This window comes from Saimiri boliviensis, chromosome 7 (assembly GCF_048565385.1).
Source record: "Saimiri boliviensis isolate mSaiBol1 chromosome 7, mSaiBol1.pri, whole genome shotgun sequence".
NCBI lineage: Eukaryota > Metazoa > Chordata > Mammalia > Primates > Cebidae > Saimiri > Saimiri boliviensis.
The window spans coordinates 95,303,556-95,322,811 of NC_133455.1; the positions used below are offsets into that span (position 1 = coordinate 95,303,556).

The following is a 19,256-nucleotide window of genomic DNA, read 5'->3' on the forward strand; positions in this document are numbered from 1 at the left end:
ACTGTGCCTGAAGTTAGTAACAAATTTTGTAAACAACTTCATCCTGCCATTGAAACCTTATTACTACAGTAATAAATTGGCAGTAGCTGGCTTGGGTATACCTTAAGGATTATGTTTTTGATTCAAGAGTAACAGATGTTGATGGGAATTTGTCTTGTATTTCTGGAATTCCAACTAAGGCCCAAAGAGGAAAAAAAAATGTGATCATGCTTAGCTCAGAGCTACTGAGTCAATCACATAAGTCACATACTTTCTCCCCAAAGCTCAGGGACCAGTCCACAGCAGGTGATGAACACGTTATTCGTAAGTGAGGACTTTTCCCTCTCTGTTGGGGGGCAGAAGGGAGGTTCTTCCCACTCCCCAAAGCCAAGTAAAGTATGGCTCCAAAATCTGGGATGCCGGCAAGGAGAGCACAGCATCTGGCTCATCGCTAAGATACAGAGTCCTGCTGCAAGTGCACCCGGGGGCAGTCGAGGGAAGGAAAACTCACTGGGAAGTTCTAGAAAGTGCTTTCTGCGAGATGAAAAACGTAGACCTATGTCCTTTTTAGCTCTTTCTTCATCATGACAAGACCAGCAGGTGCTTAAAATGTGTCCCCTGAGGCTGACCCCACACAGAGTCTAGGTTTTGGGGACAGTAGGAGACCCACGTCTCTGCCTCCCAACACTATCTACCCTTTCGCATTCGGTCCTGCAAGGAGCTGGGCAGTAGGTCCAGCTGAAGAGAGAGGAAGTGAAAAGTCTTAAATGAAGCTTGAGATTAAAGTTTTAAAATAAAAAGTCTTTAACAATTAACAGAGCAAGATGCTTCTAAGAATTTAAAGTGACTGAAAAGGCATGAAATTAGACTTTGACATGGTTAAGGGAGCCCTTGACCAATGGGAAAAACCAGAGTTGACATGGTGTTGGGACAACAACTAGTAGAAGAAAAAATAAAAAACACTTATTTTCCCTCAAAGTGCTGAGATTCATCTAAAATATTTTACAATAACATTCATTATATGTTTCTTAATTATTACCATTTTATTTGTCAAGAAAGAAAATAATTCTCTGGGTAAATCATATCTAGACTCAGGAGTCCCTTTTCACTATTCTGGTCTGAATGGAAAAAAACAAATGAGAAGTGTAATTTCTAAATTCTCCTATATCTGGCACACACTATGAAGTGATAAAGCTACACACACTTCCTGCTCAAACACATTTTGGTACAGCTACTCTACCAATAATAAAGTTTTCAGTCATGACAACAAAGTGAATTTATTAAGAACATGTATTATCATCAGTGTGATAATTATAATAAAAATAAATGTCAAAGTTTACGACTTTCTCTGTGATATATAAACAGCCTGATGACAGAAACCATGTCTCTTGAATGAATAAGTACATACTGGATCAAAAAGGCAAGGGAATTTTAGGATTCATAGCTGATAAACTAATCTGGAAAATATATCTCAGACATATCATACTAACAATAATAAAAATTAACATGGGTTAACTATTATATTACTTACAAGAATATGGGTCAGTGGTAGCAGAAATACATTGTCTCTATCTCTTACTTTCTCATTGTTATAATTATTTAAGCACTGATTTTATTTTTAAGTTTATAAAAGCCATTTCTAAAATCTCTTATAATATACAGTTTAGGTAAAATACGTTCAAAGTTTCTTTTTTAACTTTTTTAGAATTTTATAAAATTCATAGGCTTCAGTAAATCCAAAACAATTCTGAAAACCATTTACATCCACTTTTGGTCAAGTTACACCAGCGCATCTTTCAGCATGCCATTCCCCGAAGGAACGACAGTGAAAACTGATCACACAAAATGGGGCCATTTTTGTCATACTCAACTAAAACACAGTCAGGGCTGAAAGGGCAGCAGAGCCATGGGGAAAAATCACTCAGGAGCCACCAACACCTCACAAGCGCAATCCAAAACCTCAAGGACCTGCTGTGATTTTGAGATAAGTGTAACTTAGTAATTGCCACCCCTTACCAATCAGAAATCACCAGCTTCTGTAAGACAAAACCAGCACCAGCAAACTTTCCTTCAAAACAACCTGTGTAACTTCTCTCCTTTCCCAATGAAACTCTAGCCTTTCCTTTTGTTCTCTAAACACGCCAGAATCCATTCTGGTATGTGTGTGTACGTGTCTACACTGCAATTCTAATTATTCTGTATTATTACCAAATAAACCCTTTTCTTAGAGATTAATCTCTGTATATATTTACTTAAGGTTGATATAGCCAATACGTCAGAATATTTGCAGTAGTTCTCTGGGTGGCAGAGGTTGGGACTACTGGTAATTTGTATTGCCTACTTTATCCCTTATTTTCCCATTTTTTTATTTTTTTTTACCATGAATTTGTTTCTTTTACTAGGACTAACACATTGCTAAGATAAATTTTAAAAACCAATCACAGGTCTAATACAAACAACTAGTGAGCTATTACACTACTTCCACATATATTTATGTAGATATCCTAAGAAATCACAATAAAAATAAAAATAATAGTAATAAGCCTGTTTTTCAGTTTAAAGGTTATATGTGAGTATTCTAAAAAAATGGAAAATTAAAAGGAATTAAAGTGATAGCAAAGATGCTACATGAACAAAGAGGATAGGCTTGTTACTCTTGTTGATAACCTTCTGCAGGTAACCCTTTCTAGGCCTAATTGAATTTTTCAGCAATCACACAAAATGGAGATTTTCTTTGAATTGAATTTCTGAAATTAACCAAATACATGCAAAAGGTAAAACGATACTTATTTAATTCCATTTTGCAATATGCTTTCACATTTCAAACATTACACTGTTTCTGTAAAAATTGCTTCAACTTCAATTAGGAAGTTGAGGAAGTCAAAATACATTCATTTACTTAATATTAATTTATTACTTTATATTTTCCTGTCACACTGAAATAAATGTTCCTGGAACAGACAAGTTATGAGTATCAGGTAATGAATGAAGAGCAGGACATGGATCTAAAAATCAGAGCTAAATAACTGACAAGGAGCTCAGAGAAGGAGCTCAGGGGAGTAACAAAGTTTATAGAATCTCCAATGTTGAAATCAAAATAAAATACAGAGATCAATCTCCAAATTAATTATTTCATTTGGGAATTACAGAATTGCAATTCAGGGCATATACACAGACCACGGTGGTCTTCATTCAATATGTACAAAAAGCAAAGAGAAGTTTGTGAGACTTATTAGAAAGAGAAATGCTATATATTGTTTTGAAAGAAAACTCATTGGCACTAGAGAAACATTTGGGAGCTCCCAAAAGAGGCGATTGGTGAGTGATGGTGGTAGATAAAACTAGCCTTAGAGTCAAGACAGGTCATAATTGGTCTTTAGGATTACAGCAGACAGTTTCAGCAACTGCCCTTGTAGAAAATTCAATTCATGGAGCAGGTGCCATTATTGCTTTCCCCCCCTGGCCTCTTGACTCTGATTTGGTTGGGTATGACACAAATGACCCAATTCATATAATCAACTTTCACACCAAGTTGATTTCAAAGATTTAGAACCAGAGAGTGAGCAGTCATGTCCACATCCTATAATCTTAAAAATTAACTCCAAGTAATTTGTCCTCTGAAAATGCAAAGTATATATAAATATATATTACAAAAAGATTTGCAACCAACGAAACTCACTGCAGCATATATGTAGTTGGAAAAATGGAACAAGCCAAATGCCCATCAGTAAGTGTTTGGTTAAATAAATGACAGTTCTTTTGAACAAAAGAAATTATATAATCTTTAAAATGAATGTGGTATATGTATAGTTAGTGGCATAAAAGGATATCTGCAAAATATAAGGTGAAGGAAAACATATTTATTGCAATTCCTGTATGCATACATGTATGCTTAAAGAAAAAAATATTTCCCAGCATATACATTGAATCATTTGCAGATTTGGGAGCGGGGTGGGCTTTTTTTGTATTAGGACTACAGGAAACTTTCATTTTAAATATCTGTATCAGTTAAAGTTTGTAATAAATATTTATTACTTTTAACAGCGAAAACAATGCAGATGAATGAGAAAGGAAGAAAAAGAAAAAAACAAAGAGAGGGAACAAGGAATCATAGATGAAATAGAGGCTGGTTTTACTATAAAGATAAGTCTGGGATTAAGGAGAAAAAATCAATAGTCCCATGCTGGTGTAAAAGAAAATTCTTAAGCAATTGCTAAGAAGGCCCAGAATAAAGGGAGAATTCAACCACATCGTACATGATTTATATCTGTTTTTGAATGGCAACACCATGTGCAGCCTCTTACAATAAACATAATCAGGAAGTCATTACATTCCATTTCAGTTTCTCTTCTTATGAGCCTCACTTTTATTATTTGGAAAGGAATTTCTAAAAAATAAAAACCAAATATGGATGTAATACATTTTGTTTGATAAATATGACAAATAGTACTCCTGAAGAAAGAAGCTGGGACGTTTTTTAAACACAAACACCTGCAGGTTATTTTACTGTGTATATTTAAGAGGAAAATGAGAATGATCATTAAAAGTAATGAGCTCTTAGTTTTTACATTATAAAGCAAATTATGACTTTTTACAATCAGATATTGATAGCTTTTGTTATCAAAAAGTATTATAAACTATAAAAGTATGGCACCTCATGATTTTTTCAGCTATTTAAAATAAGACATTTATCTTTTTAGTGTTCATAAATGTCCCTTAATTATTTTAACATTTTAAGCATAGTTTACCCACCTTGCCAAAACAGACTTCCTTTTAACCATATCCAGATACTTTAACAACCACTGCAGTTCACTTCTGTGAAACAAAATCTCTACAATAATATAAACAGACTGACTCTAGGTTCTCCGTGGCCAGGAAGTTGGATTTGACAATAATGTTTTAATATGCCAGATTTAGTATCAAAGTAACAAGAATACTTAAAATATTTAACATGCTGACTCCATTATCCTGGCCCTTGCAAAAATACAAGTCTACCAAAGGATGAAAGGAAGCCACAGTTAGGCAGAGATCCATGTGCTATGCTAAGAAGCTGCTGAGACAAACTAAAAGATCTGAGAGACATCAGCCATGGGAGTAGATGTGATAACTTTGGAGTATACGTAGAACTTGTAGGAAATCCACTGAAGCATGGGGCGGTTGGAAAGAACGCCCGCATACACCGTCCTGCATGGCTAAACTGCTCAATTATTCATTCAACATTTATTCAGACCTACAAAATGCAAAGCAGGGGGCTTGCTTGGGCCATACTCTGAACAGAATTATCTGGTTTCCTGCCAATATAACCTAGTACTCAGTGCAACCATAGTACATTAGTTATATTACATTAGTAATATTTTCTTTAAAAATCAAATTTTTCTAAATGCACATTTTAGTAGAACTTACAAGTCAAAACGAAGATTTTCTCTTTCTTCAAAAAAGTAGTCCAGAATAAACTTTCTTACAAAATCAGGGTTTAAAGTATTATCAATTACTTCAGTTCTTCCAAACTGTGGAAAGAGAGATAATTTAAAATTAAACTCTGTATGGCTTCTTATTAAAAGTACAGTACATAACACCACACAATTCCTTTAAAAAATAAGCAAAAAATGTTCAAATAATAGAAATGTGTTTAGAGATCAAATCAGCTTTCTTATTCATTCAGGGAAATCAGAAAATAAGCCCTGAGTTCATTCAAAAATCAGCTTCTCCCCAAAATTCATATGACAAACAATAATGCTTCTCCCTCTCCTCTCCCTACTTGACAGTTAGATCCTCTTTTAATGAAAAGAAGCGATTTTACCTAAAATTTAAACATATTATAAATTATTTTCCTAATCTTATAATAAGAAGGCCAGGCAATACATATTCTTATAATTGAAGAGATTATTCGTAACCCTCTTCCTCCTTTTCTACAAAACAGCCCTATATACAATACAGTTTATTAGCCATGTTTTGGGAAGAATGCTCTGAAAATCTCCTACACACATATGTCACAACAATCCATTGTTTCTGATTAATCATGTTTTAATTCTTACTATATCTAGACAGCTAAAATAAGACCCATTATTCTTGCATGTTTTCAAGCAATGTGCTGCACTTTTGCTTAGAATAACTAAGTTTCTCCATCTTAGGTCAAATGGAAAACAGGAAAAAAATATTCCAGTTCTAGTCTTCCCTCCTTTCAATGTGAAAGAAGGCCATTAGGCACTTCTCCCAAAGACAGAGCACAAATATTAACTTTACATCTCTTTTCTGTCTTTGGCTTGCATTCTTCCCTTCCAACTGCCATGGAATTCTAATGAGAGAATTTTAACCTTAGTTCTGAGCAATATTAGGCAATGAAGCATGCTGTCTTATCAAAGAACCAACTTCTATTAAAGTTCAATGAAATATTATCTTTTTAATAGGAGAATGGAAGAACTGTGTTAATCCATTAAAATGTGAAGCTTTCTTAAATTGTAATAATAAAACGATAGTACAAAATATTGATGACACAGGATTGATGACACAGGATTTACTAAGGCTACTGTCAACTGATCACCCCTAAAAAGAACAAATTTTCAGAGGTCTATGCCATTGGACAATGTTTTATATCATAGGCCAATTATCATATAGATAAATTATAAGCCAGGTCACTGGGTTATGATAACCTATATTATATTAAAATATAATATAGAATTATTATATATTAAAATATGCTATATATTCAAATATATTAAATATATATTTAATATATTAAAATATAATCTAGGAGACACCCTCCTCCTACTTCAACATTTCAATAACATTGAGATTTACTTTAAACAATAATATTAATTACAGCCACCAATTATTATTTACCAATTATTATTTACTTTGTTCCAAGCACTTTTCACATACTTTAAATATTTACTATAATTCTGTGGGGTAGAACTAACCCCATCTTAGAGATAAGAAAATTGAGGCAAAGAGTTTCAACCTAAGTCACTGTGGCTACAAAACCTGCATTCTTTCTAAGACTCTCCTCTATTTAAGCACAAAACACAGGCCCTGGAGAAGATCCAACAATTAGCCTATCCATTTTAATTTTCTAATTTGAAGGAAGTGGGAATAAGGAAATATACCCAAATTTCCAGGACTGGCAGTGCTCATATACTTCAAGAGAACTGTACGGAGGTCAGCAGCTTAAAATATAAATCAGAGGGACCCAGCACCCTCCCATTCTTCCTACTGCTGGGAGGAAAGATGGGTTCCAGACCAGAACAGAAAGCACCAAAGTAGTCAATGCACACACTCTAAAAAGCAGCTCAGCCAGCACCCATATTCCCAAGTATTTGAATTTTTAACCCAAACTCACACTCAGAGAGAAATTTTAAAAACGAAGTAAAATTTCCCAGGGTGAGCCCCATTGAGGTGCAGCCAGAAAATCCCCAGAGTCTATGAGCCCTTAAAACATACACACACCTGTTTTTCATAGAATACTGGCTCCTCAGCAGTAGGAGTGGTTGAGTGTACTCTGCTATCTCTAGTGAAGATAAATTTGTCGCCATTTAAAACCTGGTTTTAGAAAATCACCTATAAATTGTGACCATGTCTATCATGTCTTCTAACACACAGCCCTGGAACTGTTGTTGCTGATATCACCAGTGACCTTCATATTGCTAAATACAGTGGTCGCTTCTGGCCCTCATTGTGCCAGACCTCTCAGCAGCATGTGACACAGCTGTCTACTCCTTCTTTTTGGAAGCCGTCTTTCCTGGCTTTTGACACCACATTCCTCTGTGTTTCTCTTGTTCTGAGACTCTCAAGCATTTAACATCTCATTGGCAGAGCTCAGTTCCAGGCACTCTTGTTCTCTCTACAATCACTTTTTTCAAGGTTCCTGCTATAGTTGTAATGTACCCCTTCCAAAATTCAGGTGTTACCAATGTGACAGTATTAAGAGGTAGAGCATTTAAGAAATGATTAGGCCATGAGGGCACCTTTCTCATGAATGGAATGAAGGTCCTTATGAAAGAGGTTTCATATGGCATTTGGCCATCCTTTGCCCTTCTGCTTTCCACCATTCCACCATGTGAGGAAACAGCAAAAATGCCCTCACCAGATGCCAGTGCCTTGATCTTGGGCTTCCCAGACTTCAGAACTGTGAGAAAATAAATTTCTCTTCTTTTTAAATTACCTGGTCTCGGGCACTGCATTATAGCAGCACAAAACAGACCAGGATAATTTCTTTGGCTTTAAATCCCATCTACATGATAACTTCCAAAGGTATGTCATCAGCCCCCAGACTCACTTCTAAGTACAGATACATGTATACAACTGCTTTCTTAACTTAAATACAGCCCTCAAAAGTATCATCCAAACATAAACTAATTATTTTATATCGCAAACATCACCCGAATACTGGTGCCTACCAGGTCTACTTCTTGTCAATAAATGCTACCACTATTCACTTGATTTATCAGGCCATAAATGAAAGTCATCAATCTCAAGTCTTCCTTTTTAATCTGCCAACTCCTACTCATTACTACCTCACAAGTTATCGATTCTAACTCCAAAACATGCCTCACAGCTGTTTACTTCTCTCCATAGCTCCTATCATCAGCCTAATTCAAGCTTTTCGTTCCTCTCATGGTCTACCCCAATGGCCTCCCAACTTACATCTCTGCTTCTTGTCTTGTTCTCCTTCCAATTCATCTTCTAAATGATATCCGGAGTGATCTTCTGAATAATATAAACATGGCCATGTCATTTCACCAGCCTAAAAAATTTTAATGGCTTCCCATTGTACTTATAATAAAATCTCTTTTCTTTGGTCAACAAGATCTGGCTCCTTTCTTCCTCTCTAACCGCATCACAGGTAATATCCCTCCTTTCTCTCTGCTCCAGCCTCCCGGCCTTCTTGTGGGCCCTTTACACACCAAACCCTTTCCCACCTCATGGCCTTTGCACCTGCAATTTCCTCTCACCAAAATATTCTTAACCCCATTCTCAAATGGCTAACTTTTTCTCATCCATTAAGCCTCTATTTAAATGTCAGCACTCCAGCTCTAACCATCAATCTGAAAGTGATGTTTTGTTTCGTTTTTCTGAGAAAGAGTCTTGCTTTGTCACCCAGGCTGGAGTGCAGTGGCATGATCCTGGCTGACTGCAACCTCTGCCTCCCAGGTTCAAGCGATTCTCCTGCCTCAGCCTCCTGAGTAGCTGGGATTACAGGCATGCATGCCACCATGCCTGGCTAATTTTTGTATTTTTAGTAGAGACAGCGTTTTACCATGTTGGTTAGGCTGGTCATCAACTCCTCATCTGCATACCTCAGCCTCCCAAAGTTCTGAGATTACAGGTGTGAGGCACTGAGCCCAGCCAGGTCCTCTATTCTTAAAGTTAGTCTCTCTAACAGCACCTGTCTTTCCCCTTAATAAAACTTATATTTTGGAACTGTACATTTAAGTGTTTAGGTTTCCCCCACTAGACAGTAAGCTTCATGAAGGAACAGGACGCAAATGTTTCATTTACACCTGAATAAAATTGAACAAATGGTTAAATAAGCGAGATCTGAGATACATTGTTCAGAAAAAAAAAAGGAATTTTGGTAAATGCATAATACCAATTTGATTAAAACATAAGCATATATATGCGTACACACACACACACACACACACACAGATAAAAATAGAATATGGTGTACCAGAATGTAACAATTATTTAATTTTTTTAAAATGTGTTATACATTTCTGGGTTTTCCCAATTACTTGCAATGAGTACAATTTACTTTTAAAATCAGAAACAAACTTTCAGCCAATGTTCCTGTTTTTAATTCATTTTATTATAAAAAGTGAAAACTAGAAATAGTAAGAAATCTACAAATACGTTATTGCTAGTTCAGCTCATGAGAAATACGTTGGTTATTTCCCAGAGACTGGAATATACTACCTATCAACCAGGTGATTATTATTTTTGACTTGAAATACAATTTATATCTTAGCTAATATCTTACACTACACAATAATTTCTAATTCTTTGGAAAATGTGAAGTTGTATATCATTCTATGCCCAGCAGAGAGGTATAAAATTTTGAGGAAAGACAATTATTAACAATATTTGTTGATGTTATATACCCAGAAACAGCTGCATTTTAAAAGAATTTTAACTTGCGTCCTAAAAAGTTGTGTTCTGAATATCAGTAATACTAGATTATCAAAAGTACCTATGAACCTAATTACAATAGCCTCTGGCACAGTGTACGTATACAAATATGTGGACAGCCAAGCACTTTAACATAATGATACTGTATTAAGTTTTCATAGTCTTATAATTAAAAAACTATTCTTTAATTCACCAAATATAAAAATTTCAGTTATTTGAAAAAAAAAAGTATGTTAACTTAAATTTGTTAAAACCATAAAACACTTTTCCTTTTAAAACTCCAAGCAAAAAAAGAAAAACAATTCACAATCAAGTCTTTCAAAGTTTTCCTTTGTCTTATGCTTGAGCTAATTGGATAAATAGCTACTTTTCCAATTTAGGAACAAATCTTGCAGAAAATGATAGAATAGAAATACTCCTCATTTCCAAATCAACTAATTATTAAACTACTTCAGAGAAGCAGTACTGGAAAGAACACTCAGTAACTTCATCTATTTATGGCACCAAGCAGATGAACTCTGTTTTCATAAAAATGTTCACAAAGTTTTAATATATTATAAAGGCCCAGCACAACTACCCAGCCTCACATTCACTTGCCCAACTGAAGTGAAGTGATGAAGAAAAAAGGTCATCTGAACTACTGCACATCTTTAATTCAATTATTATGTTATAATTAAATCTCAATAGCCATGATACACAGACCATCATTTCCAGAGATTAGACAAGAGTAAATTACATGTGTACAGCCCGCAGAATATTCTGACATAATATTAAGATAAATTTAATCGAAAAGCTCAATTTAGGACTATAAATATCCATCTTACATGAAGGATACCAAGCACACAAATACACACAGCCACACACACAAAGAAGGTTTAGATTTTCATACTCTTCCTCTTGGAAATGAAACATTGGCCTCATCAGAAAATCCACAGCTCTCTTCTAAGAGCAAGAGATACAGTTCTGTTATATAATTCATTATGCAAGCCATTTTTTTCCACAATTCAACAATCTGAAACTTAGTTTATTATAACAAGTAGAATACTTGAAGTCTTTATCTAGATCTTATGTTATGATAGATCAATGAGATATAGCTATAGATATAAAAATACATATACATACTACAGAGAGAGAGATGTTAAATGACTTCCTTCTGATGTTCTTGGTTAAGACAAAATATTTCATATAAGGGACTGTCATTTAATTTTTAGGATCTTCTGTTTTTAGGAACTTACCTAAATCATTAACCACCAACAAATGAATACCTACATCATGTCTCTGTCATTTTCACACATAAAATATGGAAAGAAGTAAAGTCTACCAGCATTTAAAATTATATTATAGTGTTTTAGAACTTTTCTGAAGGAAAAAAAAACCAATTCAGTTTATCCAAGAGATCCTTATTGGGAACTATGAATTAATTTTATAACCTATCAGTTAGATGTTCATGTATGTAAGACAAAATATCTTTAAAAGAACTGGGCAGACTATTCTAAGTTAGATTATTTTAGTTTAGATGGTCATCTAAATCCAATTGAAAGTAAACTTGAAAATACATAATGTATTCGCACCAAACCTGAAGTATTTGAACATCTCAAAACAGTTCACACGAATGCTCTATAAATTTTGTTGCGTAGCACTCATTACGAAGTAAACAATAATAAATTTCATAAAATCAAAACAAACTTTTGATCGATTATCTTTAAAAATCTTCCAAAGCAATAATTCTCACATTTTTTAGAATTATTAAAATCCATTGTTCCCTTTGCAAAAGTTTTATAATACTTTCTCTTTTTTTCTGAAAGTACTGCGTAAAATATCTTTAGGCATAGTTGAGCACTAATATTTTCAAATTATCAATGCTTATTTTTGTTAGTTTTGTTTATTTAATTTTGTACTAAGACTTTTGCAGGAAAACAAGAAACATTGCAAAACTAAGCCTGAACATTATTTTCATTCATGAGTGATCAGAACAAACTTTTACTTTGCCAATGACAAATTAGGTTGTTTTACACCAACTCTTCCCCTGAGAACAATTGGAAAAGGTGGACAAAGTAGTGTTAAAAATCATTTTGGAAGTGCCAAAGACTTAGCAAAAGGTTATAATTTATGGAACAAAAAAAACATGGAGAAAAGAGAGGCCAGTAGAGAAGCTATAAAGGCTCTTTTGGAAAAAATAAAAAGGCCAAACTACGTAGAGGTTTTAAAAGTGTATGTGCATTTTCACTCTATATTTCTTTCCTTCCATTTTTTAATAGGGCTAAACCTTTTAAAAATGAGAGAGAAAAATTAAAAAACAAAAAATAAGTCAACAAAGGGCTGGTATCCCAAAGGGCTAGAACTGAGATGGATGAATCAGAAGAACAACCCTTACCAGCAATGAAAACCAGATTAGAGTCATTCAAATGTTTAAGGAATTAAGGTGACCTTTTACTAGCCTTTCTAAATCTTCAGAAGTAAAAGTAAACCCACTCTAGAAAAATACAAAATCACTCAAACCTTTAAATTACCTCTAATTTGTCATACACCATATGCAGCAATTATCATCAGAAATGAGAACTTCTGCTTCCAGCTCTATGTAGTAGATCACAGTAGCATGTAGCAGACCAAGATCTCAAATAAACTTAACTTATACCTCAAATAACTGAAAGAAAAAGAAAAAACTAAGACCGAAGTCTGTAGAAAAAAAGAAAAAATAAAGATCAGAGAAGAAAAAACAAAAGAGACTAGAAAGACAATAGAAAAGATCAATAAAACTAAGAACTGATTTTTTGAAAAGATAAACAAACTTGACAAATCTTTAGTCAGAAAAAAAAAGAGAAGACAAATATATAAATTCAGAAATGAAAGACGAGACATTATAACTGATACCACAGAAATACAAACAATCATAAAAGACTACTATAAACAATTAGGTACCTACAAATTTGATAACCTAGGTAAAATGAATATATTCACAGAAACATACAACCCACAAAGACTGAAAAAAAAAAGATAGAAAACCTAAACAAGCAAATAATGAGTAAAAAGTTTAAATCAATAATAATAATAAATCCCATCAAAGGGAAAACAAGGCTCACATAGAATTCTACCAAATATTTAATGAATAAATACAGGTTGATTACCCCGTATCTGAAATGCTTGGAACAAGAAGTATTTCAGATTTCAGAATTTTTCTAATTTTGGAATATTGCATATACATATTAAGATATCTTGGGAATGGGACCCAAGTTTAAACATGAATCGCCTTTGTTTTATGCTTCAGTATGTGTTTTATTTACGCGTCAGTGTATGTCTTATACATATATGCTGAAGGCAATCTTATACAATACCTTTAATAATTCTGTTCATGAAACAAAGATTTGATCACACTTTACTGTGATCCATCAGATGAGGTCACATGTAAAATTTTCCACTTGTGGCATTATGCACACACTCAGAAAGTTTCAAATTTTGGAGCATTTTGGATTTTGAGCTTTCAGATTAGGGAGAATCAGTATGTAATACCAATCCTTCTCAAATTCTCCCAAAAACTGAAGAAAAGGGAATGCTTCCAGATTCTTTACAAGTTCAGCATTACCCTGTGTGATGGGTTAATACTGAGTGTCAACTTGGTTGGACTGAAATATCCAAAGTATTATTTCTGGGTGTGTCTGTGAGGGTGTTGCCAAAGGAGAATAACCTTTGAGTCAGTGAACTGGGAGAAGCAGGCTCACCCTCAATCTGGGTGAACACCACCTAATCAGCTGCCAGCACTGCTAGAATAAAGCAGGCAGGAGAAGATGGAAAAGCAGACTTGCTGAGTCTTCTGGCCTTCATCTTTTTCTCATGCTGGATGATTCCTCCTCTCAAACATCAGACTCCAAGTTCTTCAGTTTTTGGACTCTTGTACTTACACCAGTGGTATGCCAGGGGCTCTCAGCACTGCTGGTTTCCCTACTTTTGAAGTTTTGGGACTTGGATTGGCCTCCTTGCTCCTCAGCTTGCAGATGGCCATTTGTGGGACTTCACCTGGTGTCTGTGCAAGTCAATACTCCTTAATAAACTTCCCTTTGTACCTACATCTATCCTATCAGTTCTGTTCCTCTAGAGAATCCTGACTCATATACCCTGATACCAAAGCCAGACAAAAGCATTATAAGAAAAGAAAACTACAGGCAGCTATCTCTAATGATCACAGGTGCAAAAATCTTTAACAATATACTATCAGCATGAATTCAACAGCGCATTAAAAGGATCATTTATCATGATAAATGGGATTTATCCCTGGGTTGCAAGGATGGTTCAACATACACAACTCCATAAAGATGATACACTTCATTAACACAACTAAATATAAAAACCATATGATCACATCAATGGATGCCAAAAAGGCTTTTAACAAAATTCAAGAATGTTTCCAGATAAAAATTCAAAAAAAGTTTTAAAGGAATACACAATAAAAGACATACGGAAAGCCCACAGCTAACATCACACTGAAAGCTTTTCTTCTAATTTGGGACCAACACAAGGATGCTCAATCTCACACTTCTACTCAGCAAAGGACTGCAAACTCTAGCTAGAGCAATTAGACAAGAAAAAGAAATAAAAGGCACGCAAATTGGGATGGAAGAAGTGAAACTGTTTCTATTTGCTAATGATGCGATCTTATGTCGAGAAAGTTCTAAAGACTCCACCAATAAACTGATTCAACTGATAAAGTCAGTAAAGTTACAGGATATGAAATCAACACACAAAAATCAACAGTGCTTCTTTACATTAACAATAAATTATCTGAAAAAGAAATTAAGAAAATAAATCCCATTCACGCTAACATGAAAAACACACACACACAAAATACTTAGGAGTAAATTTAACCAAAAAGGTGAAGAATACAACAAAACACTAACGAGAAGTTTTTATAATGCCCATAAAATAAAAATACAAATAAGTTGGATATTGTTCTGTACTTCATGTTCCACTGCAAGAAACTGATCATCACATTTAAAACTTGGGAGAAGACAGCTACTATATCAATGATTAACAGTAGAATAAAATTTTATGCTCTAGTTTTTTAATATACATGTACTATCACAAAATCTTATGTTGTGACTTATCTTTATTTAAAACTTTAAATACAGCACATTTAAGGGAAATTGTGACTGCATAAAGTTTCTAACTGGACTATACTTTGAGTATCAGGGTTTTATATTATGGTAAAAAATAAATGACCTTTATTTGGAAATAAATTATGAGACTGGAGGTTTACCTTAATCTTATTGTCTTTTTCTTAATTTTCAAAATAATGGGCTAGCAAACCTGTATTGGCAATCTTCAAATTTTTCCTTCAAATGTTACTGATTCATATAGCAAAACCCTGTCAAACACTGATTTAACATATATAAATGTCAATGAAATATATCAGTATTATTCATGCCAATGAAGCCTTTCCACAAGAAAGAGATATACCTAACTAAAGTCACAGATACAACTCAAATAATTCATATTTTATTTTGTAATATATTCAGCAGTACATAAATATATTGACTATAAATAAACCATAGATTGCAGTCACTGTTTATTGATTGGCTTAAGGATGGGACTTTCACTTCCAGAAAGATGGAGCTGTTTCTCTATTTTTATAGTTATTTCTTTACATTATCAATGTAGATATTCTGGTTGTAATAACGTACTAGAGTTTTTAAGATATTACCATTCACGGAAAGTGAGTAAACAGGACGTAGGATTTCTCTGTATTATTTCTTATGTAAGGGCAAATACAAACCAAAAATTAAAAATAAGAGGCTTAATTCTCTCTATTAATAATAAGATAAAATATTTCACTCCCTCCTTTTATTCAGAGCATTTACTTTGGAATACATGTAATTACAAGCAGTTTCTCTCGTTGAAATGTATATAAATCCTTTTGAAAACTCTGGTCAGATTTATGACCCAGGAATGTCTTTCTCAAGAGCATAGGAGCCATCTTTATATAATGTAAACATCAAAATAAACTGCACCTCTGTCTCTCAGTTTCTGTGAGAAAGTAGGAGCCTAATGTTGGTACAGTCATTGTTTCAAGTTGCAAAACTACGTCTTGTCCTAAAGACAGGAAGTTTGTTTTTCTTTGACATATAGCCAATTACCTAACATAGATGGTTATGATGCAGGTCAGGAGAGCCTCCATACTGGTGCTTAGCCTAGGAGCGTTCTTGGCTTCACCCGGAAAAGAATGCAAGGGCAAGCTGGTGACGTTAAACAGCAACTTTTATTGAAGTGTCAGTGTACAGCAGCAGCAGAGTTACTGCTCTTTGCAAGCAGGGATACCCCATACGCAGTGTGCCAAAGTCGCAGCTCAAAGGTGCTTCTGGAGTCATATTTATACTCACTTTTAACTACATGCAAATTAAGGAGCAGGTTATGCAGAAATTTCTAGGAAAAGGTTGGAAATGTCTAGATCATCAGGTTGTTGCCATGGAAAGGGAAAATAAATTCCAGGTGTTCTCATGGCAATGGTAAACAGACATGGCACACTGGTAGACATCTTCTGTAAAGCTGCTTTCACACCAGCCCTGTTTTTGCTAGTCCTTAATTTGGTCTGGTGCCCAAGCCCTACCTCTGGAGTGGAGTCCCAACTCCCACCTCATTAGACACAATGAGCAAATGAGATTTTTTTTCCTGTGATACAAGAATGATTCAAAAAAAGCAAATCAATTAATGCAACACTCAATAAAACAGATTAGAAGATAAAATAACATGACCATCTCAACAGACACAGAAAAAGCACTGAACAAAATTCTACAACCTTTCATAAGGAAAATACTTAATTAAAAAAATAGAAAGGCTTTACCTAAACACAATAAAAGCCATATATATAAAGTGTACAGCTAACAGTATACTCAATGGTGAACAACTGAAAGCTTTTCTCCCAAAACCAGGAAAAAGGCAAGGATGACAATTATCACAACTTCCAATCAACATAGTATAAAAATCCTAGCCAGAGCAATTAGGCATGAAAAAGAAATAAAAGGTTTCCAAATCAAAACAGAGGAAGTAAAATTATCTTTGTTTCCAAGTGACCTTAAACTTAAAAAAAAAATCCCAAAGCCTCCACAAAAACTGTTAGAAATAATAAACACATTCTTAAGTTACAGATATAAACTCAATATCCAAAAACCAGTTATGCCTTTATACATCAGCAATGAACCATTCAAAAAGAAACCTAAGAAACAATTTCCAATAGAATCAAAAAGAATAAAATACTCAGTAATAAACTTAACTAAGAAGGTAAAATACCTGTACACCGAATATAAAACATTGATGAAAAGAATAAGAAAGGCAAAAAGAAATGGAAAACCTCTCATGTTAAAGGATTGAAAGATATAATATTATCAAAATAATCATACTACCCAAAGTGATCTTGATCTTTGATTCAATGTAATAATTATCAAAATCCTAATGACATTTTTAAAAATATAGACAAAACAATTTTAAAATTTATATGGAACCACAAAAGATCCTGAACAGCTAAAGCAATCCTGAAAAGGAACAGAGCTCAAGGTATCACACTTCCTGATTTAAAAATACACTAAAAAGCTACAGTCATTAAAGTAGCACAGTACTGATGCAACAACAGCCAAACGGATCTTTGGAATAGAAGAGAAAGCACATAAATAAATTCACACATAGATGTTTAACTGCTCTTCAACAAGGGCATCAATGGAGAAAAGATAATTTATTCAACAGATGTCATAGAAAAAGTTATATTCACATGCAAATGAATGAAACTGGCCACTTATCCTACACCATACACAAAAGACTAATCAAAATGAATTAAAGACATAAATGTAAGATGTGGAACCATAAAACTCCTGGAAGAAAACACTGGGTAAAATTTCATGAAATTTGTCTTAGGCCATGAGTTTTTTATTTTAACAACAAAAGCACAAGCAGCAAAAGCAAAATTAGACAAGTGGGATTAACTCAAATTAAAAAGCTTTTATTGAGCAAAGGAAAGCAGAGTCAAAAGTCAACATAAAGAAGGAAAAAATATTCGTGTCCATCTGATAAAGGATTAATAACCAAAGTATTCAAAGAAATCTGAAACTCAGCAGCAAAAAAAACAAATAACTCAATTTAAAAATAGGCAAAAAAATTCTTGAATGAATATTTCTCCAAAGAAGACACACAAATGGTCAAAAGTATATGAAAAGATGTTCAACATCACTAGTCACTGGAGAATTATAAATTGAAGCTTCACTGAGATATTGTCTCATTCCTGTTAGAATGGCTATTATTAAAAAAAAAAAAAAAAAGAACTGTTGTTGAGGATATGGAGAAATTAGAGCATTAATGCACTATTAGTGGAATTGGAAAATGGTGCAGCCATTATGGAGAACAGTATGAAAGTTCCTAAATAATTAAAAATATAATTATTATGCGGTCCAGCATTCCACTTTTGAGTATATATCTAAAAGAATCGAAAGAATACTCTTAAGATACATCTGCACTCCTTTGTTCATTGCAGCATTATTCACCATAGTCTACATACCATGGGACATGATTCGGCCTTTAAAAGGAAGGAAATTCTGCCATTTCTAACAATGTGGATGCATCTGGAAGACATTATTCCAAGTGAAATAAACCAGTCACAGAAGGACAGATACTACATAATACCACTTGTATGATGAATTTAAAATAGTCAAATTCATAGAAGCAAAAAATAGAAGAGTGGTTGTCAGGGGTTGAAGGGAGGGGAACCTGGGAAGAATTAGTCAAAGGGTATTAAGTTTCAGTTATGAAAAACGAGGAAGCCTCAGAGATCTACTGTACACCATGGCGCCTATGGTTAACTATACTGTATCCAATACTTAAAAATCTACTAAAAGGGTAGATACCATGTTAAGTGTTCTTATTACAAAAAATAATGTGGCATATATACAATAGAGTATTATTCAGCCTTACAAAAGAAGGTAATCCTGCCATATGCAGCAACATGAATAAACCTGGAGAACATTATATTAACTGAAATAAACAAGTCATAGAAGGACAAATACTGTATAATTCCAATTATATGAGGCATCTAAAATAGTCAAACTTATAGAAACAGCATAGAATGGTGGATGCCATTGGCTGGTGGGGAGAGAAAAACGGAGAGTTGTTCAATGGGTATA

The 19,256-nt window shown here is 34.1% G+C and overlaps 1 protein-coding gene across 2 annotated transcripts in view; it reads right to left on the reverse strand.

Annotated features, from left to right (window-relative positions):
• Positions 1-19,256, reverse strand: part of CPNE8 (copine 8) — a 244,308-nt gene that overhangs the window by 179,347 nt on the left and 45,705 nt on the right. The window contains exons 2-3 of one of the 2 annotated variants that reach the window (XM_074403057.1): positions 8,620-8,682; positions 5,383-5,486 (exon numbers count right to left, since the gene is read on the reverse strand). In XM_074403057.1, coding sequence (XP_074259158.1) covers positions 5,383-5,486; positions 8,620-8,655 — 140 coding nt within the window. In that variant the 5' untranslated portion in view covers positions 8,656-8,682. The remainder of the gene's footprint in view (positions 1-5,382; positions 5,487-8,619; positions 8,683-19,256) is intronic. The other variant, XM_003926648.4, reaches the window with a different exon arrangement.